This window comes from Bufo bufo, chromosome 2 (genome assembly GCF_905171765.1).
Source record: "Bufo bufo chromosome 2, aBufBuf1.1, whole genome shotgun sequence".
Lineage (NCBI taxonomy): Eukaryota > Metazoa > Chordata > Amphibia > Anura > Bufonidae > Bufo > Bufo bufo.
The window spans coordinates 537226909-537251195 of NC_053390.1; the positions used below are offsets into that span (position 1 = coordinate 537226909).

A 24287-nucleotide genomic window follows, 5' to 3' on the forward strand; every position below is an offset into this window, starting at 1 on the left:
CAGCATAGTGACGCACGTGTCACCCTGCGCGAGATTTCGCACAGTTTCTGCAAACAAGATGGCTGCGACCCCTCCGCACGCAAATGAATGATTTTTTTTTTGTAGCTCCATTTCAGGAAAAATAGATTTGTTACCACAAAGCGCGAAAAAATTCTGCTTCACAGTGAACAGTGAATAGAATTTTTCCAGAAATTCGTATCGAAGTCCACTTCTGATACTTCGATTTGCTCAATACTAATTACAACATCAATGGTTACATTGACTTTAGATTTCAAATGCAATGTAAGAAGGGGGCTCTATATGTGCTGCTCTTGTAAAAATGAGTGTGCTTAGCCCTATAGCATCCTGTAATAAACACCTGTCATCTACATATTATTTGTGATCATAATTAGAGATGAGCGAATTTCTCAAAAATTTGATTCAGTCGGTTCGGCTAATTTTCGAAAATGATTTGATTCGATCCGACTTTAATCATGGCGAATCATGTTAAAAAACTGCTATTTCCTGGCTGCAGAGAGCCTGTATAGGGAGTTTGCTGGGGTAGTGAAACAATACTGTGAATCAGTATGACACGCAGATGACCGGCATCGCTCTTAGAATCACTGCACACTTCACTGATTTGGACCAAAACTGACCAAATAACTCAAGTGTGAACTCAGCCTTACAGGGCAATGTTAGCGCCAGGTGTAAAGGATAGGGATGAGCGAATTTCTAAAAAATTCGATTCGGCCGGTTCGCCGAAAGTTCCCCAAAAAATTGGTTCAATCTGAATTTGTTTGTGGTGAATCGCGTAAAAAAACAGCTATTTGCTGGCTGCAGAGAGCCTTTATAGTGGTGTAGAATACTGTGCCTTGCAGTAACACTCATAGGGAGTCTGTATTACTTGTAGATGACAGGCGTTGCTCTTAGAATCACTGCACACTTCACTTATTTGGGCAGTTATGGGGCCAAAACTGACCAAATAACTCAAGTGTGAACTCAGCCTTACAGGTCAATCTTCGCGCCAGGTATAAAGAACCATGCAGAGGCCCAAGATCCTACTGTAGCATGAACGAGCACACTCCTTATACACCAATTCACTGATTTCACATAGATTTCTACAGAACCTGTTCTATTAAACTCTTATACAAGTAGAACCCCACCCCCGACAGAGTAGAGTGGGTGTCATCAGTAAGTTTGTGTTGACATCACTGATTATTCTACCCTTCCTCTGATCCGTCAGAACAATAACCCCCAAAAAATGGATCCTGTCTGTTGACCATCCGCCTTTACTCGGTCAGCATTTGGTCAGTAATCCATCAGTATTCCTAAAGCCACTCCTGCTTTTGGCTACCAAATCATAAGCCAATTTTGATGCAAAATAGGGACCATGTCATGCAGGCCTTACAGCTGTTACATAGACAGGATCCGTTGTGTGTCTCATTTTTCCTTCCTTCTGACAGATCATAAGAAGGGTCAAATAAATGATGATGTCAGCCAGACCAAAATAGTGTCCCAGTCATGAAGTGGGGAGGGTGGGAACAGCATGAGAAGACAACAGAGTGGCCCTATGACATAGTGGTAAGGTGGAAGCAGCATGAGGAGACCACAGAGTGGTCCAATGACAGAGTCTGTAGGTGGCAGCAGCATCAGGAGGAGGCCACAGAGTGGCACAATGATAGTGTCGAGGTGGCAGCAGCATCAGGAGGCCACAGAGTGGCACAATGACAGAGTGTGGAGATGGCGGCAGCAACAACATCAGGAGGAGGCAACAGGGTGGCACAATGACAGTGTGGAGGTCGCAGCATCAGGAGACCTGAGTAGTGAGGTGGCAGCAGCATCAGGAGATCACAAATTGACCCATTGTCAGAGTGGGGAGGTGGGTAGGGTTGAGCAAATTAGTGGAAGTCAAAGTTCGGGACCCAAACTTTAAGTCAATGGGGACCCAAACTTTTCTTTATTATTTTCTTTTATAACATGGTTATAACGGAAAATAATAGCATTCTTAAAACAGAATGCTAAATAAAATGTCTACTGAAGGGTTAAAAAAAATTTTTTTAACTCATTTCATCCACTTGATCGCGCAGCCGGCATCCTCTTTTCTTCAGGACCTGCAAAAGTACCTATGGTGACATCACTGCAGGTCCTGCTGAGTGAAGATACAAGGTCCGGCGGTGACGTCAGTAGATGAGGTCAAGTTTTTTTTATTTTTAACCCCTCAGTAGACATTTTATTTAGCATTCTGTTTTAAGAATGCTATTATTTTCCATTATAACCATGTTATAATTCGGGTTCGCTCAACTCTAGAGGTGGGTTTGAATACCAGTACCAGCTGAAGATGGTGGGTGAAAGAAGAAGCACTTGGCATCAGATGTGTGGCATCAGGCAGATGGCAGCATCAGAATAGTAGCTGAGGCAGGTAGCCAGAAGAAACCGGTCTCTTTTGTCAAAGTGTTGGTGTGGCACCATGGATGATCTAGTCTGATGCATCAGGCATTGGTGGGTGGAAATCCTGGCTGATCCATACCTGATTCATCTTCACAAAGGTCAGTCTCTCCACATTTTGGGTGGACAGGTGAGTTCTTCTTGGGGTAACTATGGCCCCCGCCACACTAAACACCCGCTCTGATGCTACCACAAATCCAGTTTGGCTGCCCAGTAGTCCAACGGATCTTCAATGTGGGGTGGCAGGGTGCTGTCCAAGTATGCCACCACCTGCTCCAGGTCTAGCTGCTGCTGGTGAGTAGTTTCTTCACTAGGCAGGTGAAGAAAGCTGCTCATCAGCGACTCTAGACTCAAGTTGCTGCTGATGGAGCTAGAACTGCTCCTACCTCCCCACCCTGCCACAGCAGCCATAGCAGAGAAACGTGAGTGCAGACGCCCCCCTCCCCCCCCGGTCAGACCTGCGAGAGGATGAACGATGGCGCAGATAGGCAGTTGCCAACTGACTACATAGGATGTCTCTATAGTAGTTCAGTTTGTCCTCCCTCTCAGCGGGTGTAAAAAAGGCCCCCATTTTGGACTGGTAGCAAGGGTCCAACACGGTGGAGAGCGTAAAGTCTTCCCTCTGCTGAATGCTGACAATTCGGCTGTCAGTACGCAAGCAAGTGAGCATGCATTGGGCCATTTGCGCAAGTGACTCGAAGGGACTCCCTGCCTTCATCTCCACTGCATGCTGCCATGGTGTGTCTGGGTCCTCTGCCTCGTCTTCCTCATCGCCCTGTAGCTCCTCTGGCTGCTCCTCCTCTCCTGTCACCTGCGTATAAAAACCACCCTTTTCGCTACACATTGCTTGTGCTCAAATGTCGTCCTCCTCCTCCTCCAGTTCAGCCCCCACAGGGCTCATGTGGCCATGAGATCTAGGGGCCACATCTCCAGTCCTCTGACCAGCCAGATTTACCAGCATCTGTTCCAGTAAATGAAGCAGAGGAATGACGTTGCTTATCCAGTAGTCCTGGCAACTGACAAATAACGTGGCCTCCTCAAAGGGCCTTAGAAAACGGCAGGTGTCACGCATGAGCTGCCACTGGCTGACATCAAAGTTACACAGGGGAGTATTCCTGTCCGCTTGGATCATCAAGAAATCATTTATGACCTTTCTCTGTTCATATAGTCGGTTCAACATATGGAGGGTGGCAATCCAATGGGTGGAAACGTAGCATATCAGCCTATGTTGGCGGAGGCCGTTCTGCTGCTGCAGCCCAAGGAGGGTGGGTTTTGCGGTGTAGGAGTGGCTGAAGTGCATGCAAAGTTTCCTGGCCATTTTTGGGATGTCTTGCAGATGGGTGGAAGACTTCCGGAACCGCTTGACAACCAGATTGAACACGTGTGCCATGCAGGGCGCATGGCTCAGCCCTCCTTGACGCAGCGTCGACACCATGTTCTTCCCGTTGTCGGTCACCATTCTGATTTTGCTTCAATACTGTGGAATGATTCCTCCCTATCCTTTCCCTGAACTTCTATACAGCAAAATAAAAGTTTTAAAGTCTTTTCTACCACTGTCTGTAGCGCCTGCTGACATCTCTCCCTGCACTAAGTACACTGGAAAATGGATGAATACAAGATGGCTGAGGCTATTTATAGGGCTGTGACATCACAGGGCTGGCTTGCTGCTGATTGGCTGCATGCATGGCATTGTGGGTGATCCCTCGTTCTCAAAGTTCCTTGCTCCATGTCTTAACACGTGCAGCAGCCATTTTAGGAAAAAATGCGATTTGTTACCATGAAGCGTGAGAAAATTCGAATTTGGTGCAAATCGAATTTTTTCAAAAATTCGGATCGAATTCCACTTTTTTTAACTTCGATTCGCTCATCTCTAATCATAATAATTATTGAAGAACAGTATGTAACGTAAAAAGTGGGACAGGTATTCAGCTATGATAACACTGAAGTATGATTCACAATACTAGAAATGAGTAGCTCTTGCAATGCATACATCCTCAGCCAAATATAAAAGAATTATGGTTATGGAGTTACATATTTCCCATAGCTGTGACGTAACTTAACGGCAGGTGTCTTATTATCAAGTACTTTGTAATTAACCTTGCTGATCATATTGACCTTTGCGCCTGTTAGATAATTGTGAGGAATGTACCGCACATCTAACAAAGTCACAGTATGTTTACCTTGGGCTTGTGTACTGAAACTTTGCTAAGTCCATGTTTGTATATTAATATTAATCCTTTCAAGAGCTTTGCGTGCCAAGCTGACATGTGCAACGTGAAAAAACAATTAGACTCCTTCGGAAAGTATACATTCTTCTGTTCCCAAGGAACTTCAGCTTTGTGCCACATCATAGCACCTTAGATCTCACAGTTAGGGTCCATTCACACGTCCGTTGTTTCTTTCCTGATCTGTTCCATTTTTGGCGGAACAGATCTGGACCAGATCTGGACCCATTCATTTTCAATGGGTCCTGAAAAAAAACAGACAGCTCAATGTCTGATTTTTTTTCAGGACCCATTGAAAATGAATAAGTCCAGATCTGGTCCAGATCTGTTCCGCCAAAAACGGAACAGATCAGGAAAGAAACAACGGACGTGTGAATGGACCCTTATGCTAGGGATTCCTGGTGACATTTGGCCTCATGTCCGTTATAAAATCATAGATTACCAATACCTCAAAGATTTCTCAAAAAGTCATCATGCTTCAGTTGCAGGTGTTCTGAACTTCTAAGGCTACTTTCACACGAGCGTTCGGAGCGGGTCCGTCTGATGTTTCATCAGACGGATCCGCTCCTATAATGCAGACATTTGCATCCGTTCAGAACGGATCCGTCTGCATTATAACTTAGAGAAAATTCTAAGTGTGAAAGTAGCCTGAGCGGATCCGTTCAGACTTTACATTGAAAGTCAATGGGGGACGGATCCGCTTGAAGATTGAGCCATATGGTGTCATCTTCAAGCGAATCCGTCCCCATTGACTTACATTATAAGTCTGGACGGATCCGCTCGCCTTCGCACGGCCAGGCGGACACCCGAACGCTGCAAGCAGCGTTCAGGTGTCCGCTCACTGAGCGGAGCGGAGGCTGAGCGCTGGCAGGCGGATGCATTCTCAGTGGATCCGCCTCCACTGAGAATGCATCAGGGCCAGACGGCTGCATTCAGGACCGCTCGTGAGCCCCTTCAAACGGAGCTCACGAGCGGACACCTGAACGCAGGTGTGAAAGTAGCCTTAAAAAGATGAAATTCTGGTGATTGTTACAAGTCAATTGCAACTTTTCCAAAATAGGGAAATATTAAAGGGTATCTGTCACCTGAAAAATGAGTATTAAGCTGGCTGACATTAGCGATGTGCTAGTGTCAGCTGAACATAACTATATTAGTGCCATCTCACTGCCTGCCGCCGTTATTGAGAAAAACTAACTTTTATAATATGCTAATTAGCCTCTAGTTGCAGGGGGAACGTTGCCCCTGCTCCTAGAGGCTCCGTTCTCCCACCTCTGGCCACGCCCTGCTACACTAGATTGACAGGGGCAGGCAGCCTTCACCTCCTCCTGCCGGCCCTGTGCGCTGGGGAAATCTCGCACAGTTCAGTATTCGGCGCAGGCGCAGTGAGGAAGCTGGCAGCCGGCGAACGCCCTTCACTCACTGCGCCTGCACTGAATACTGAACGGGACAGCACAGGTACGAGATTTACACTGCAGACAGGCCTGAGGTAGGAGACCAACGCTGCCTGGCCCTGTCAATCTAGTGTAGCAGGGTGTGGCCAGAGGTGGGAGAACGGAGCCTCTAGGAGCAGGGGCAACGCTCCCCCCCCCCTCTCCTAGAGGCTAAGTAACATATTATAAAGGTTAGTTTTTCTCAATAAAGCCTTTAGGCAGTGAGATAGCACTAATATAGTCATGTTCAGCAGACATTAGCACATCGCTAATGTCAGCCAGCTTAATACCCATTTTTCAGGTGACAGAAACCCATTAAGATTGTGTGAAGGACCCAGAAACCCATTTTTACCCCTACCAAAAGTCACTGTGGAGCCATAGCCTTAATCTATTTTTCTATTGACCAGGAGAAACACTCAGTGGCAATGTAAGGTGGTACAGCACCCAGGGCAGAGATGTGAAACCACGTACTTCACTCTTGGTCTACAAAAACAAACATGACATAACTGCACGGTGTAGCTTTTGTATGCTGTGATGGTGTTAAATCTATTTAATAAACCATGAAAAAGCAAAGAATATCCTTTACTGGGGATTACTGTAGTTAATGCACCATTCACATTCAAGACACACTGAAGTACAGAAAAATAATCCTATTTAGGGTTGGTCATTGCTCTTAACATGAAATGTCAGTATCCTGAAGAAATAATCCAGTATTGGGTGTGTTTTATCCCATACTGATAACACAAGAGTCTAAGAATATTATTGGTAGCCCCTTCAGCTTGTATATCTTGCTCAGAGGGAGATGTACCTGCCACATCTTCTCTAACACTTTCTTTTTTTCCTCCAGAATTGTTCCTGAAAATGGCCTACTGGGAAACATTTCTCATTTAGGAAAGGAAGACTTCAGGTACAGGAAAATATCTCCAAAAGAGTAAGTCACTTGATTTATTTAGTACCTCTGTGTTAAATATACGGTACTTCAGTTTAGTATTTCTCAATAAATTGATGCTTGGTAGCTGTCGCATAATATTAAGCCTTTATCCTTTATGCAAAAATTCATTCTAAAGGTTTAATAATGGGTGTAGTGTGGTGTCCCACAAGTGGCTCCCCTTCTGCTGCTCACATGATGTCTTGGTTTCGCAGGTTAAAACGGCACTCCCTTTCATAGCTCTGGCCCAGTGCTCCATGCAGCTTTTCTGCGTAGCCTTCAGCAGACCACTGTAACGCCCCTATTCACCTCAGTCTACCTCCATAGGGATTTGTCCTATGGAGGGTTCAGCATGGCACACTCCAAAATAATAGAACCGTCACCCAGGCCACAATAACTGTAGTCTCCACAGTCTTTGATAAGTTGATCATTGCTTCACTCAACCTGATGATGCTACATACCAGTGTCATCACATACATTTTATTTAGTGCCAAGCTCTTCTTGGGACTACTTACTATTTGCACCTCCACCCTGATGGCCAACAGCTATGAAGACTGTCTATTCTACTACTGATCCCTACAGCTTGTCTTTGCAATGCTGCATGGCATTGTGACTCCATGACCCACTGTGTGAACAACCTAAATAAAAGAAACAAACTCAACACATGCACAGTATACTTACAAATATATATATATATATATATATATATTTACCCATGTACCCAAACAATTTTCACAGCAGTCTCTCAGTTAAGAAATAAATCCATTTAATTAAAGGAACAGTCAACTATTACGTTGTTTGGTGGAGAACACACACGAGAATATAAAATCTGTAAGGCCTCTGTCACACGGGCGTTGCGAATTTTTCTGCGCGAATGCAAAACATTGTAATGCGTTTTGCACTCGCGTGAGAAAAATCGCGCATGTTTGGTACCCAAACCCGAACTTCTTCACAGAAGTTCAGGCTTGGGATCGGTGTTCTGTAGATTGTATTTTTTTCCCTCATAACATGGTTATAAGGGAAAATAATAGCATTCTGAATACAGAATGCATAGTAAAACAGCACTGGAGGGGTTAAAAAAAAATATAAAAAAATGTAACTCACCTTAGTCCACTTGATCGCGTAGCCCGGCATCTCCTTCTGTCTTCATCTGATCTCTGTGTAGCAACAGGACCTTTGATGACGTCACTCCGGTCATCACATGATCCATCACCATGGTAAAAGATCATGTGACGTACCATGTGATGACCGGAGTGACGTCATCAAAGGTCCTGTTCCTGTAATTAATGCTCACCACAGGTCCTATTCAACAAAGGAGACAGAAGGAGATGCCGGGCTACGCGATCAAGTGGACTAAGGTGAGTTAAATTTTATTTTATTTTTTTTACCCCTCCAGCGCTGTTTTACTATGCATTCTGTATTCAGAATGCTATTATTTTCCCTTATAACCATGTTATAAGAGAAAATAATAATGATCGGGTCTCCTTCCCGATCGTCTCCTAGCAACCGTGCGTGAAAATCGCACCGCATCCGCACTTGCTTGCGGATGCTTGCGATTTTCACGCAACCCCATTCACTTCTATGGGGCCTGCGTTGCGTGAAAAACGCAGAATATAGAGCATGCTGCGATTTTCACGCAACGCATAAGTGATGCGTGAAAATCACCGCTCATGTGAACAGCCCCATAGAAATGAATGGGTCGGTATTCAGTGCGGGTGCAATGCGTTCACCTCACGCATCGCATCCGCACGGAATACTCGCCCGTGTGAAAGGGGCCTAAAACAGTACCCCTCCTTCCTTGTGTCATATATAATGTTAATGTCTTCCTAAGTAGCAGAGGGAGCTGTCAACCCCCTCAGGCACCCGGACCTGAGTACGACAGCTATTTCATCCCCATCTATAGTTCAGTCATGTACATTCTATTTTGGTGGCAGACTTCATCTGCGTGGTGAAAGAGAGCAGGGACACCACTCAGGAGCTGCAGTACTAGAGCAGTATGATGATTGGGATGCCTAACTAAAAAACATGTTTGTATGTCACCATACAGGTACTTACGGTATATATAGTAATTATATGATCACCAATAGAATGTTTGTGAAATAGCCTAGCTTTATCCCTGCATAGGCCTGTTTGTGTTTTCAAAGAGCATAAAAAATGCAAACAAATTCACAGCAATGTCTCCCTTAATACTCTACTCTGCTCTCTGTTTAATGGGGGAAGGGGGTGGATAACATGCACAGAAGCCTGTGTTATCCTTCCCCTAAGGTCATGTACAGTTGCACAGGGGAAAAAAAACTATGGTGGACATTTATACAACAGGTGTAAAGGAAAACTGGCTTAATTGTCCATAGCAAACAGATTCCACCTTTCATTTTTCAGACCTCCTTTGGAAAATGAAAGGTAATATCTGATTGGTTGCTTTGCGCAAATAAGACAGTTTTCCTTTACACCAGTTTTCATATATCTACCCCTAATGTCTCCTCTCCCTGCAATCTGTCAGCATGTACCCCACTGGCCACCCTCCTCCTCCATACTGGCTGAGACCACAGCTGGCTGAATATGGATAGCATCTTTAACCTTTAAAGGGAATGCATAATCAGAAAATTAACTATTGTTTAAATCATGTTTTTGTGTTAAACAAATTTGTTTGACTTTTGTGTGAGATTTTTAAATTTTTCCATGTCAAGATCTATATTTAAAGGGGCTCGTCGGGATTTAAATATTGATGACCTATCCTCCGTGTCTATGACCCATGTAGCTGCTTCGAAAAGACTGGAAGTCTTAGGCTTCGGTCACATCACGTTTTTCCCATCCATTTAACATATACAAAAAACATATATACGTAAAACGGATGCCTCAGACTGATGCCATTCAGTGGCATCCGTTCATCATAGAGTTCCATTGTAAAAGAAACATATTTTTTTTTACTATTGTAAAAAAAAACGTATACTTTTTTTTACCGGACTATGCAGGATACAAGAAAGTGGTGTGCTGCATTTTTTTTCTAACATATACATCAAATAGAGACATAAAACCCACCCATAACATATTTTAGGCCTAGTGGCAAGTGAACTGCAGTATTTTATTTATTTTTACTCTTTTAAAAAAAAATTACCCCAAATTTTCAAAAAAGTATGTTTACTATAAAACATGATTTCTGATCACACATTCCCTTTAATATATCAGGCTACAATTGAGTTAGATCTCACAATCTAAGCTTTAAAATAAAACTGACTCTCACTGACTCTTACTCACAATCATTTTCAAGACAGTATGGCAACCAAAGGCAAACTGGTCTCTGGCTTAGGCTACTTTCACACTAGCGGCAGGACGGATCCGACAGGCTGTTCACCCTGTCTGATCCGTCCTGCCGCTCTTTCGCCGTGCAGCCGGACTGCCGCTCTGCCCCCATTGACTATAATGGCGACGGGGGCGGAGCTCTGACGCAGCATGGCAGTACACGGTGAGAGGCCGCCGGAATAAAAGTACTGCATGTCCGACTTTTTAGTCCGGCGGCCTCTCACCGCGCACTGCCGTGCTGCGCCGGAGCTCCACCCCCGTCCCCATTATAGTCAATGGGGACAGAGCGGCAGTCCAGCGGCACGGCGAAATAGCGGAAGGACGGAACCAACAGGGTGAACAGCCTGTCGGATACGTCCTGCCGCTAGTGTGAAAGTACCCTTAGGGCTGTACAGTTTAGGAGCAGCACTGAGGGTGTAGGGGATGTATATTTCCTGGCTTTGTGGTTATTTGCTTCTCCACAAGAGCTCATTGAGTTATGCCTATTCAGACGAGGCCTTTGCATCATTTTTGTCTGCGATTTTTTTTTTAAATGACTGAAAAACAATAGTTTTACTTTAAAAAAAAGACACAAAACTAAAAATATGATCAAACCACTGATGTCAAGTAACAGCCGGTGGAAACCCCAGACCCACTTTCTACCCGTGTAAACTTGGCATGTATTTTTTGCCGGGAAAGGTGGCTCTACTTCTAACCTGTGTCTTGGCTATGATCTCCCTGTTCTGCATTCAATTCTATGGCTACTCTCTCATCAACAGATGCTCACTCCATCTGTTTACATATCACTTCTAACATAATTTACCATCACCTCTTTCTTTGCCAGTACCCATAACCGACTCACTCAACAAATTCTCAGACATTTTTAACTGCTTTTGTCAAATCTGTTCATTTACCATGTAGATTATGCTTCCATATAGAAACTTTATTGTTGAAAGGACAAACATACACACCCATACTCACGGTCAGGTTTATTCTGGTGGATCCTGATTAGGAAAAAACTATTCAGATTATAATTTTACTATTAGGATAGCTTCTTAAAGGGATTTTCTGGGATTCATCATACATTGATGACATGTTCTCAGCATAGGTAATCATTAACAGATCGGTGGGGGGTTGACTCCCGACACCCCAGCCAATTGACTGTTTGAAGAGACCAATGAGAAGCTGGTGAATGCAGTGGCCTCTTCTTAGGCCAATGACATCATATTCATTGGTTATATGGCCTAGTAACTTTCAAGTGAAAGGGCCTAAGCTGCAATACGACTGTCCTTTGTATACTTTGAGAAGCTGTGCTTGATAAGCTCTTCAAACAGCTGATCAACAGGGTGCCTATCCTAGGAATAGGTCATTAATATGGAAATCTCAGAAAATCCCTTTAATGTTTCCACTGAAATGGTTAAATAGGGATGAGCTACAGTACAAGGCATTGTGGCTTGAAAAGCAGTAAAGGAGCATGGCACTCCTTTAATGCTTTTCAAGCCACAATGCCTTGTACTGTAGCTCATCCCTATTTAACCATTTCACCACTCCAAAAGGAGCATGGCACTCTTATCCACCTGATCTGGTATTGTCCTCCTATTCAGGCTTATTGGACTCAGGTATTTCAGGAGCTAATTAGATCAACTGGGTGCACTGCACCACTGGAGATTTCTATAGCGGTGCTCGGATATATTAGGAAAATAGGTTTAGACAGCAAAAATGAAAGGAAATGGGCAAAAGGATTGATGCTGGCGCGGGTTGTGTTGGCTAGAGAGTGGGGGGCGGACGCACCACCAAATATTGAAGAGTGGAAGAACCTATGTGATAGGGTGCAGAGATATGAATATGCCTGTAGGATAAAATAAAATGAACAGGGAAGGTAAACGGATATGAGGAAAGAGGGGAGATAAGGAGTAGGCGAGACGTGCTCAAAATTTAGAATCAATAAATAAACGAAGAAGGGAGGATTGAAATCCTAGACTGAAATCCCCGATATGAGATCAAGAAATCAATCTCTTCTCTTTTTTCTTTTTCTTTTTTTTCTAAAGAAACCACCAAGACAACCAGGGGGGGGGGGGGGGGGGGGGCTTATAATTTGTTATTATATATGTAGGATATAAGAAAAAATAAATAAAAAGGAGCATGGCACTCAATTGGGCATCACAGTCTTTTTGTTGTGTTGATCATTGGACCTTCATTGATCTTACAGTGACCAATCATGATTATTCTCATAGTTATTTGATGATTCATCCAGGCAAATCATTACATAACATTCATATTAATTTCCTTATTTTGAAGTTTTCTATGAATGCCCATTGTTAGGACATAAGGTAAAATGAGGTTGTTGTTTTTTTATACCCTAACTGTGTAATTAAAAAAAAGTGGTAAAACAAGAAACTACAACTCCCTATGCAAATCCTCATATCACAACATTAACCAACTTAAACAGGTTGTCCTGCCATAAAAAGAAAAAATTTAAAACAGGTTACAAAGTTATAAAATAATAAAAGAAGCCATACACACTAGCTCCAATAGCTCTTTGGCTTCAACACTTCCCAGGTGCCCCCACGGTATATTCTTTCTGCTATCTCTCAACACGGATATGTGACCACCACTGCCAACCAATGAATATAAAACAAGGAATTTGTAAGGTGCGCCAAAGAGGAGTTTTAGTGTGATCACCCAGTTGGGGGTGACTTGAATATTTTTTCTGCATCACTCCATCACTAGTTGGTATATTTAAAAACACAGATGAAATTGCATAATGAAGATGATCTTTATCTTTCTTTTAACTTCTTTACAATAAAGAGTTACTATACATCTGTAGCGGAGGGGTAGCACGATCCACAAGGTCTCCGCTGGTAGACAGGAAAAGCAGGCAATGATCCAAATAGGCCGGTACAGCATACGATCTTTCCCTCCCAATAACTGTAATGGAATGCCTAGCACCCCGACCGGGTACCTCCGTCGATAGATGCTCCTAGTGCTTCCAGAGGACTCCAAGCACTCCACTTGACACCGTCAGCACTGCAGACCCAACGAACCGCTGAAACTTGGTGGAGGTCTCGCCGTCTCCTACCCACCCTGGACCTATGACAAGGCTCCAGGCTCCAGTGGGTGAACCTCTCCTAAATCCAGAGACAGGAACCAGGAGCAAGCTCTTACAAGAGCTTATACTCAGGGGAGTATTGTGATATAGCAATCCCCAAGAGTGTAGTTATTCCATCCCCCAAACAGAAGCCAAGACTTCATGAAGGTATAAAACAGGAACACCTTTATTGAGGGCTACCCGCCCGTATTTATGCAGGTCCCCATCTAGTGGACACGCCCCTAGTGGACCAGAAGGAAGACTGCGACACAGGACAGATATGCAGCAACTCAGGATACACAGACACAACACATCCCCACAATGCATCATGGTTTCCTCCTCTCTGCCCTGGAGACACCCGAGGAGTAATCCAATTATCTCTCAAGACAAAGGGAAATCTCCAATACACATGTGGGGACAACCAGACAGAAATCACCACCCAAACACACAATGTCACACCCCCACAGCAAACACAGACATTTAACATATTCCCAGATAGCTCAAGTCTGAGTGCATATCATTAGATGAATGGCACTCAGAATACACAAATACAATACAATTAGCTATCTGGGTACCCTCACATAACAAAATACAATTGCAAAGACAGATTTAAGCTGTGCGGCCGGTCTGTATGCTCCTTTAAAGTTAGTATGGGCCATAATCCTGAGGCAAGAGGCTGATAAACAGGCCTCTCCAAAACCCAGTGGCGAGGTTGGTTTCGCCACAACATCCACTGGAAAAATTACAGATCTCACAGGAATCACTGGATATAGGAACCATTGATTATACTATACCCTCTTCTGGAATTTATACATGTTTCTCACCTCTCAGAGGTCTGCTCAGCCACTCAGGGACTTTTTCTCGTACTTGGATTGTCCATGTCTTTCCCTAGACAACTAATCCATCTCTCTTCTATACAGCTGTCCCTATATCACAGTAAACCTTTCTGTTTGATTGCAATCTTTTCAGCTGACTCTGTTTGGTTGACTGTCACTTTCATTTCCCTGACCATTAGTCTCGTTTCCCACTCTATTTCCCCTTTTCTCCATGTGGTTGCTTCCACACATCTTCAACCATGCTTTTGCACCCCCCCCCCCCCCCCTTCATGGTTAGTCTAGGTTGACTTAAAACTTTAGTCCAGGCTAAAGGCTTTCTTCTCCTTAGCCTTTCCATACATACTGTATACACACTAGAGTGTATGCATTCAGTCACAACCATACCAGTCAGTATCCCATATTACATTTTAGACAATAACTTCCATTGACATAAATGAAATTCTACCCTCTTACAAATTATTTATTGTTTATTAATGATAATATAATACATTTATAAAAAATAACATATATATTAACATAGGTTTGGATCTATTGTACAGAGAAGTAAAAGGTACAACGCCTTTTACAGGCATGTCATTGATAAGAAGTTCAAATACATTTATGAGCCCTACCATAAGAACGCCTGATGTTTCATTCTGTATCATAACTTACTTTTATTGTCTTGTTTATCAATTTCTAAGCTCAGTCTTATCCTTATCTACTTTCAACACTGAATAGAATGCAATGGCTGGTAAAAAAAAATCTATCTTCATTTCATGGTTTAGTCAGACTCATTTACACGGGCAGATTATTTCATCATTTTGATAATTGCCCTATGTAAATGTGCTGCCACCTCTAATTTGTTGGGTGATGCAATCTTTTAAGGGTCATATAAAATTAGCCTTTGTCAGCAGCTCATTGCACTGTGTAAACAGGGATGTCCTGCCGACAAAAGATAAAAAAGTATGGGGATGAACAATCCTAGTAACTATTGTTTATCCCCATACAGATGACTGCTGCATGTAAGCGGAAATGTGGCAATGTCCAATTTCACTTTCAGTACAGAATGGATCACTAAGTGCACTTCTTCTAATCAGACAATCCATCCATGCAGAGGTTCGCCACTGCACCTTTTCCTGTCATTATAATTCATCATTGTTCTCCTAAACACTGGGACACATAACCTTGAACAGTGCAGACATCTCGGCCTAGGCACGTAGTGATCTGCAGGCGTGAAAAAAGCAATATCTCTCATTTCAAGGAATCTTTCCCTCTCATTTTGGGACAAGTGGTGATAACTGGCACATCAACAAACAGGAAGCATCGCATGATCATTCCAAAAGGACTTGATACCATTTTTGAGGTTTCATGTGGCTAAACTTTTGCTTTCATTCTGGGCTTTTTTTTCCCCTCCCATATGCCACAGATTGGAGCTAGGTGCTTGAAAATTTGATCATCTGCAGATCCTCACGACACCTCCTGCTACTTTTTTGTTTTGCATAGCCTTGCGGCTTGTCCTTCTTGTTGTTGCAATTTCAACGTTGAGGAGTGCATTTAGCCTTTTTTAATGATTTACTTCTCTACTGAAATTTTGTTTATACGGTATATACTTTGGATAAGGCATTCGTTAAAAGAAGACTAAGGTCCCATTCACACGAGCGAGTTTTCCGCGCGGGTGCAATGCGTGACGTGAACGCATAGCACCCGCACTGAATCCTGACCCATTCATTTCAATGGGTCTGTGTACATGAGCGTTGTTTTTCACGCATCAGTTCTGCGTTGAGTGAAAATCGCAGCATGTTCTATATTCTGCGTTTTTCATGCAGCCCTGGCCCCATAGAAGTAAAGAGGGCTCCAGTGAAAAACATATTGCATCCGCAAGCAAGTGCAGATGCAATGCGTTTTTCACTGATGGTTGCTAAGAGATGTTGTTTGTAAACCTTCAGTTTTTTATCACGCGCGTGAAAAACACATCAAAACTCATTGCACCCGCGCGGAAAAAACTGAACAACTGAACGCAATTGCAGACAAAACTGACTGAACTTGCTGGCAAAATAGTGCGAGTTTCACTGAACGCACCCTGAATGCATCCGGACCTAATCCGTCACGCTTGTGTGAAAGGGGCCTAATTATTTTCAACAAACAACACCAGTTTGAGATGTGTTTGATATTACACCATTTTACTTGAATAGTTTTGAGATGAAATATGACACAGCCAACAGACAAGAACTGGGATATATTTAGAGAAAAGGAACCCCTTTTTCTAATATGGGACAACCACCCTTTTGGCTTCTAGTTTACCAGTTCAAAGTAGTAATAATTATACAACACATTAATTACAGTAAGAGATCTCCTAATTATAAAAAAAAAGTCTACTTCCACTCTGCATCTGCAGTGTCTGCCCAAGGATTTTCTTGGGAGGATAACTCAACAGGAACCTCATAAACCTGCGTTTAGTGAACGCCACTGAGTGGAATCCATCATCCATTGCAGTCCAAAGTAAGGCCTCTTTCACACGAGCGTGATGGATTAGGTTCGGATGTGTTCAGGGTGCGTTCAGGGAAACTCCATTTTGCAAGCAAGTTCAGTCAGTTTTGTCTGCCATTGCGTTCAGTTCAGTTTTTTCCGCGCGGGTGCAATGCGTTTTGATGCGTTTTTCACGCGCGTGATAAAAAACAGAAGGTTTACAAACATCTCCTGGCAACCATCAGTGATAAACACATTACATCCGCACTTGCTTCCGGATGCAATGCATTTTTCACTGAAGCCCCATTCACTTCTATGGGGCCAGGGCTGTATTTAAAAAATATAGAACATGCTGCGTTTTTCATGCAACGCAGAACTGATGCGTGAAAAAAAACGCTCATGTACACAGACCCATTGAAATGAATGGGTCAGGATTCAGTACGGGTGCTATACGTTCACGTCACGCATTGCACCCGCACAGAAAACTCGCTCGTGTGAAAGGGACCTGAGGCTGGGTTCACACGGGCGTCGCGTGTGAGGGCCGGATAGGATGCGGGTGCGTCGCGGGAAAATCGTGCGAGTAGGTACGCAATTGCAGTCAGTTTTGACTGCGATTGCGTTCCGATGTTCAGTTTTTATCGCGTGAGTGCAATGCATTTTGCATGCGCGTGATAAAAAACTGACTGTGGTACCCAGACCCGAACCTGGACTTCTTCACTGAAGTTCGGGTTTGGGTTAGGTATTCTGTAGATTTTAATATTTTCCATTATAACATGGTTATAAGGGAAAATAATAGCATTTGTATTACAGAATGCTTAGTAAACTGTAGATTGCGGTGCAAAAGGACCTTTGGTGATGTCAGCGCAGGTCCTGCTGAATAAAGGTAGAAATCTTCTATCTTCATTGAGCAGGACCTGCGCTGACGTCACCGCGCTCACCACGTCGTAAGCGCGATTACGTCACTAAAGGTCCTTTTGCAGGTCCTGAAAGAACAGGCAAGAAGAGGATGCCGGCTGCGCCATTAATTGGAACAGGTAAGTAAATTTTTTAACAAATCAATCTACAGTTTACTAAGCATTCTGTATTAATAATGCTATTATTTTCCCTTATAACCATGTTATAAGGGAAAATAATACAGGGAATACACTTTAACGGGATCCGGGGTTGCTTTCATCCCTATCATCTCCTAGCAACCATGCGTGAAAATCGCACCGAATCCGCACTTGCTTGAGGATGCTTGCAATTTTCACGCATCCTCATTCATTTCTATGAGGCCTGCGTTGCGTGAAAAACGCAGAATATAAAACATGCTGCGATTTTCACGCAACGCACAAGTGATAATTGAAAATCACGCTCATCTGCACAGCCCCATTGAAGTAAATGGGTCCGGATTCAGTGCGGGTGCAATGCGTTCACCTCAGGCATTGCACCCCAGCGAAATTCTCACCCGTGTGAAAGGGGCCTTACACTCTTTTGACCTCTGTCATTATAATGGGGGCATATGGACCCATTTAACTTATGTGTTTCAAGCTTTTCTGGTGCATTTGGTAAAATTACAATGCAGCCGCAGTGTAGAAGATACCAACATCACACACACTTACAACGCATACAGTAAGTGCATAGTGAATAGTTTAGGCCCTCTTTTATCTCACAGCACTATCAACACTGCCCCTTCTTCTCATGATCTAAATCCCTTGAGTTCCTCCATTTCCCCCTCTCACATCCACTAACCAGACTTCTTGTGTACTGATTTTATCCTGAGCAGTAGAGGAAGTCTGGAGTAGAGGAGAGGCCTTTATGATTATAGAACAGTTGTAGAAACTGGCTTGCTGGGACAAGGAGTGGCAATTTAAGTACATAAGATAAAAACGGCTGTGCCTAGCTCCATGTCACAGGATCAAAAATCTATTCCTTACATGTTGATTGATGCCAAATAAAGTGAATTCTATAGCTTTCCCTGCTGCTTGGGATACAGATGAATGACTTTTTTTTATTGTACTAGAATGAATGAATACACAGGTCTATAAATATTTAGACCAATGTTCCTCAACTCCAGTCCTCAGGGCTTACCTACCTGTCATGTTTTAAGGATGTCCTAAGTATTGTGCAGGTGATATAATTAGTGTCAATGCAAATTCCTCAAGGGAGTTGGGGAACACTGATTTAGACAACCAAAGTACAGGGAGTGCAGAATTATTAGGCAAGTTGTATTTTTGAGGATTAATTTTATTATTGAACAACAACCATGTTCTCAATGAACCCAAAAAACTCATTAATATCAAAGCTGAATATTTTTGGAAGTAGTTTTTAGTTTGTTTTTAGTTTTAGCTATTTTAGGGGGATATCTGTGTGTGCAGGTGACTATTACTGTGCATAATTATTAGGCAACTTAACAAAAAACAAATATATACCCATTTCAATTATTTATTTTTACCAGTGAAACCAATATAACATCTCAACATTCACAAATATACATTTCTGACATTCAAAAACAAAACAAAAACAAATCAGTGACCAATATAGCCACCTTTCTTTGCAAGGACACTCAAAAGCCTGCCATCCATGGATTCTGTCAGTGTTTTGATCTGTTCACCATCAACATTGCGTGCAGCAGCAACCACAGCCTCCCAGACACTGTTCAGAGAGGTGTACTGTTTTCCCTCCTTGTAAATCTCACATTTGATGATGGACCACAGGTTCTCAATGGGGTTCAGATCAGGTGAACAAAGAGGCCATGTCATTAGATTTTCTTCTTTTATACCCTTTCTTGCCAGCCACGCTGTGGAGTACTTGGACGCGTGTGATGGAGCATTGTCCTGCATGAAAATCATGTTTTTCTTAAAGGATGCAGACTTCTTCCTGTACCACTGCTTGAAGAAGGTGTCTTCCAGAAATTGGCAGTAGGACTGGGAGTTGAGCTTGACTCTATCCTCAACCCGAAAAGGCCCCACAAGCTCATCTTTGATGATACCAGCCCAAACCAGTACTCCACCTCCACCTTGCTGGCGTCTGAGTCGGACTGGAGCTCTCTGCCCTTTACCAATCCAGCCACGGTCCTATCCATCTGGCCCATCAAGACTCACTCTCATTTCATCAGTCCATAAAACCTTAGAAAAATCAGTCTTGAGATATTTCTTGGCCCAGTCTTGACGTTTCAGCTTGTGTGTCTTGTTCAGTGGTGGTCGTCTTTCAGCCTTTCTTACCTTGGCCATGTCTCTGAGTATTGCACACCTTGTGCTTTTGGGCACTCCAGTGATGTTGCAGCTCTGAAATATGGCTAAACTGGTGGCAAGTGGCATCTTGGCAGCTGCACGCTTGACTTTTCTCAGTTCATGGGCAGTTATTTTGCGCCTTGGTTTTTCCACACGCTTCTTGCGACCCTGTTGACTATTTTGAATGAAACGCTTGATTGTTCGATGATCACGCTTCAGAAGCTTTGAAATTTTAAGAGTGCTGCATCCCTCTGCAAGATATCTCACTATTTTTGACTTTTCTGAGCCTGTCAAGTCCTTCTTTTGACCCATTTTGCCAAAGGAAAGGAAGTTGCCTAATAATTATGCACACCTAATATAGGGTGTTGATGTCATTAGACCACACCCCTTCTCATTACAGAGATGCACATCACCTAATATGCTTAATTGGTAGTAGGCTTTCGAGCCTATACAGCTTGGAGTAAGACAACATGCATAAAGAGGATGATGTGGTCAAAATACTCATTTGCCTAATAATTGTGCACGCAGTGTATTGGTGTCCATTGAGAAAAAATGATTTAGTGCAGGCATGCTCTACCTGCGGCCCTCCAGCTGTTGCAAAACTACAACTCCCAGCATGCCAGAACAGCCTACAGCTATCAGCCTACAGCAGGGCATTGTGGGAGTTGTAGTTTTACAACAGCTGGAGGGCCGCAGGTTGAGCATGCCTGATTTAGTGCATTTAACAATACTTCTTGCTGTCAAATCTGGCTGAATTGCTGACATGATATATGAGAACATGAACAAAGCCTTATGAAACACTAAAAGAGGTTGTAAGAGTAAATATTTTTGTAAACATATTAAAATACTTAAAAAATTATATTCCCCATCCCAAACCACCTCCTTTCCTGTGCCACCACTCCAATGCTCCCCAGTGCTGCAGTCATGACTTCATGTTTTGGCTGCAGCGTTGACATGCCTGTATAATGCACACATATTACCTTAGTAATATTTGGCATGAGACCGCAGAGGCCAGTGATTGGCTGCAGCAGTCATGTGTGGTATACAGGCTTCTTAATGCTAAATAATGTTTGTATCATTTTAATAAGGTGTGTGTATATATATATATATATATATATATATTATATATATATATATATATATATATATAGTATCCAAAGAATGAGGCAGCACTCCAGATAAAATGAAAAAAAGTGGATCCTTTATTCCCCTCTGTGCAACGTTTCAACCGTCTCAATGCGGTCTTTCTCAAGCATGCTTGAGAAAGACCGGATTGAGACGGTTGGAACGTTGCACAGAGGGGAATAAAGGATCCACTTTTTTTCATTTCATCTGGAGTGCTGCCTCATTCTTTGGATACTATACTCATTTATAGCGGCTGAGAGGACTTGCACCCGTGATTTTGCACCCGTGATTTTGGTCTTGTGCTTGGTTTCTATATATATATATATATATAAAGCAAAAATCTGGCAGCACTACATCCAACTTGAACAAAAAAGGGTGCACGCCCAAAGGGACTAGATACACGCCCAATACACAAAATAGCAAAAAGGCAGCACTCCAAAATCAGTAAAAATGAAGAAAATGCTTTTATTCCCCCATGTGGATACGCAACGTTTCGGCTCAACACTAGAGCCTTTCTCAAGCTGTTATACATGTGAACAGATCCGATATATATATAAACAAAGTTCATGTGCAATGAATCAATATACATAATTAAACATAAAAAACTAAAGTAAAGTGCTAAAAGTGCCATAAAAAGTGCATGGTGCCTTAGTACATCATAATTAGAGATGAGCACATTTCATGTTATGAAATTCGTTCATGCTTCTTTTGGTGGTAAAAGCAGAATTGCGTTATGGATTCTGTTACCACGGACCATAACACAATTCTATAACGGAATGTCTTTAGAGGCATATTTTTATATTTAATGGTTCTTTTATATCTTTTTTGAGGTGACAGAGGAAATGTCCATTTCTTGTCTGTAATGTATGAGGCGGCATATCTTTACGTATTTGTTCTATGGGTGGTGTGTCATTGTGGTGAAAGCTAGGTATGAGTGTCTACTGGGGGGCCTATAAGGGGGGTCGCTCCACACTTGTGGGGTTGTCCAACCATTTGGTTTCCCGACAGTTAGGGGCCGCCTCTCCAGTTTTCTTCACTTCTCTAGTAATGCCACATTATTTACACACCGTTACCATTTTAATGAGGAGACCCCTCTGTTTCTGGTTGACTTAAGAACCTAAGTATCCAGTATTATTTTCTATATACTCGTCTCTTTCCTATATTTAATTTAATGTATGCCAGCCCTCTGTAATTGCTCTACAAGCATGTTTGCCCTTTTTCAATAGGGTGTTATTGCCATAGTAATAGCTATGGCGCTTGTCAGTGATTACTGAATATAGAACATTTTGCCCTTTTTTTCTCCCTTTTCCAAGATGGATGCCGCCCATTCCAGAGTGGCAGAGTACATGTCAGACATGCTCAATACACTTTTGGCTTTCCTCTGCCTCCTCTATTTTTCCTTGACATGCGCATTGGCGCCAGATGAACATCGTTATCGGCGTGCACACATGTTTTTTGTCCCCTTGTGAGCCTAATCTTTTGATCTATTCATTTAATAATCAATCATTTGCATATGAAGTATACAGGTGTAATCATGTTTTGTAATGCATATTAATCATGGTATTATGTGATTTGGTGTACTCACTGTATTATGTATAGGGATATGATAATTATGTGCACAATTGTATGAATACATTATAAAGTACTATGGCACCATGCACTTTTTATGGCACTTTTAGCACTTTACTTTTTACTTTACGTTTTTGATGTTTAATTATGTATATTGATTCATTGCACATGCACCTTGTATATATACACTGAACAAAAATATAAACCCAAGACTTTCGGTTTTACTCCCATTTTGAATGAGCTGAACTCAAAGATCTGAAACATTTTCTACATACACAAAAGACCCATTACTCTCAAATATTGTTCACAAATCTGTCTAAATCTCTGTTAGTGAGCATTTCTCCTTTGCCGAGATAATCCATCCCACCTCACAGGTGTGGCATATCAAGGTGCTGATTAGACAGCATGAATATTGCACAGGTGTGCCTTAGACTGCCTACAATAAAAGGCCACTCTGAAATGTGCAGTTTGATCACACAGCACAATGCCATAGATGTCGCAACATTTGAGGGAGCATCCAATTGGTATGCTGACTGCAGGAATGTCTACCAGAGCTGTTGCCCGTGCAATGAATGTTCATTTCTCTACCATAAGCCGTCTCCAAAGGCGTTTCTGAGAATTTGGCAGTGCATCCAACTGGCCTCACAACCGCAGATCACGTGTAACCACACCAGCCCAGGACCTCCACATCCAGAATGTTCACATCGATGATGGTCTGAGACCAGCCTCCCGGACAGCTGCAGCAACAATCGGTTTGCATATCCAAAGAATTTCTGCACAAACTGTCAGAAACCGTCTCAGGGAAGCTCATCTGCATGCTTGTCGTCCTCATCGAGGTCTGGACCTGACTGCAGTTCGTTGTCATAACCGACTTCAGTGGGCAAATGCTCACATTTGATGGCATCTGGCACGTTGGAGAGGCATTCTGTTAACGGATGAGTCCCTGTTTTCACTGTTCAGGGCATATGGCAGACAGCGTGTGTGGAGTCATGTGGGTGAGCGGTTTGCTGACGTCAACATTGTGGATCGAGTGGCCCATGGTGGCGGTGGGGTTATGGTATGGGCAGGTGTACGTTATCGACAGCGAACACGGGTGCATTTTATTGATGCTAATTCCTGGAAGCTAAAAACATCCCAGTTCTTGCATGGCCAGCATACTCACCGGACGACAGCGTGTTCCAGTTCCTGCCAATATTCTGCAACTTCGCACAGCTATTGAAGAGGAGTGGACCAACATTCCACAGTCCACGATCAACAACCTGATCAACTCTATGCGACGGAGATGTGTTGCACTGCGTGAGGAAAATGGTGGCCACACCAGATACTGACTGGTTTACTGACCCCCCCCCCCCCCCCCCCCCCAGTAAGGTAAAACTGTGCACATTTCAGAGTGGTCGTTTATTGTGGACAGTCTAAGGCACACCTGTGCAATATTCATGCTGTCTAATCAGCACCTTGATATGCCACACCTGTGAGGTGGGATGGATTATCTCGGCAAAGGAGAAGTGCGCACCAACACAGATTTAGACAGATTTGTGAACAATATTTGAGAGTAACGGGTCTTTTGTGTATGTAGAAAATGTTTCAGATCTTTGAGTTCAGCTCATGCAAAATGGGAGCAAAACCGAAAGTGTTGCGTTTATATTTTTGGTCAGTGTATATATGATCTGTTCACATATATAACTGCTTGAGAAAGGCTCTAATATTGAGGCGAAACGTTGCGTAT

The 24287-nt window shown here is 43.0% G+C and overlaps 1 protein-coding gene across 7 annotated transcripts in view; it reads left to right on the top strand.

Moving 5' to 3' along the window:
• The window catches only part of SHROOM3 (shroom family member 3), a 432673-nt gene that overhangs the window by 252193 nt on the left and 156193 nt on the right, over positions 1–24287 (top strand). For all 7 annotated transcript variants that reach the window (XM_040418007.1, XM_040418009.1, XM_040418008.1 and 4 more), the window contains one exon: positions 6927–7010. In XM_040418007.1, the coding sequence (XP_040273941.1) occupies positions 6927–7010 (84 nt within the window). The remainder of the gene's footprint in view (positions 1–6926; positions 7011–24287) is intronic.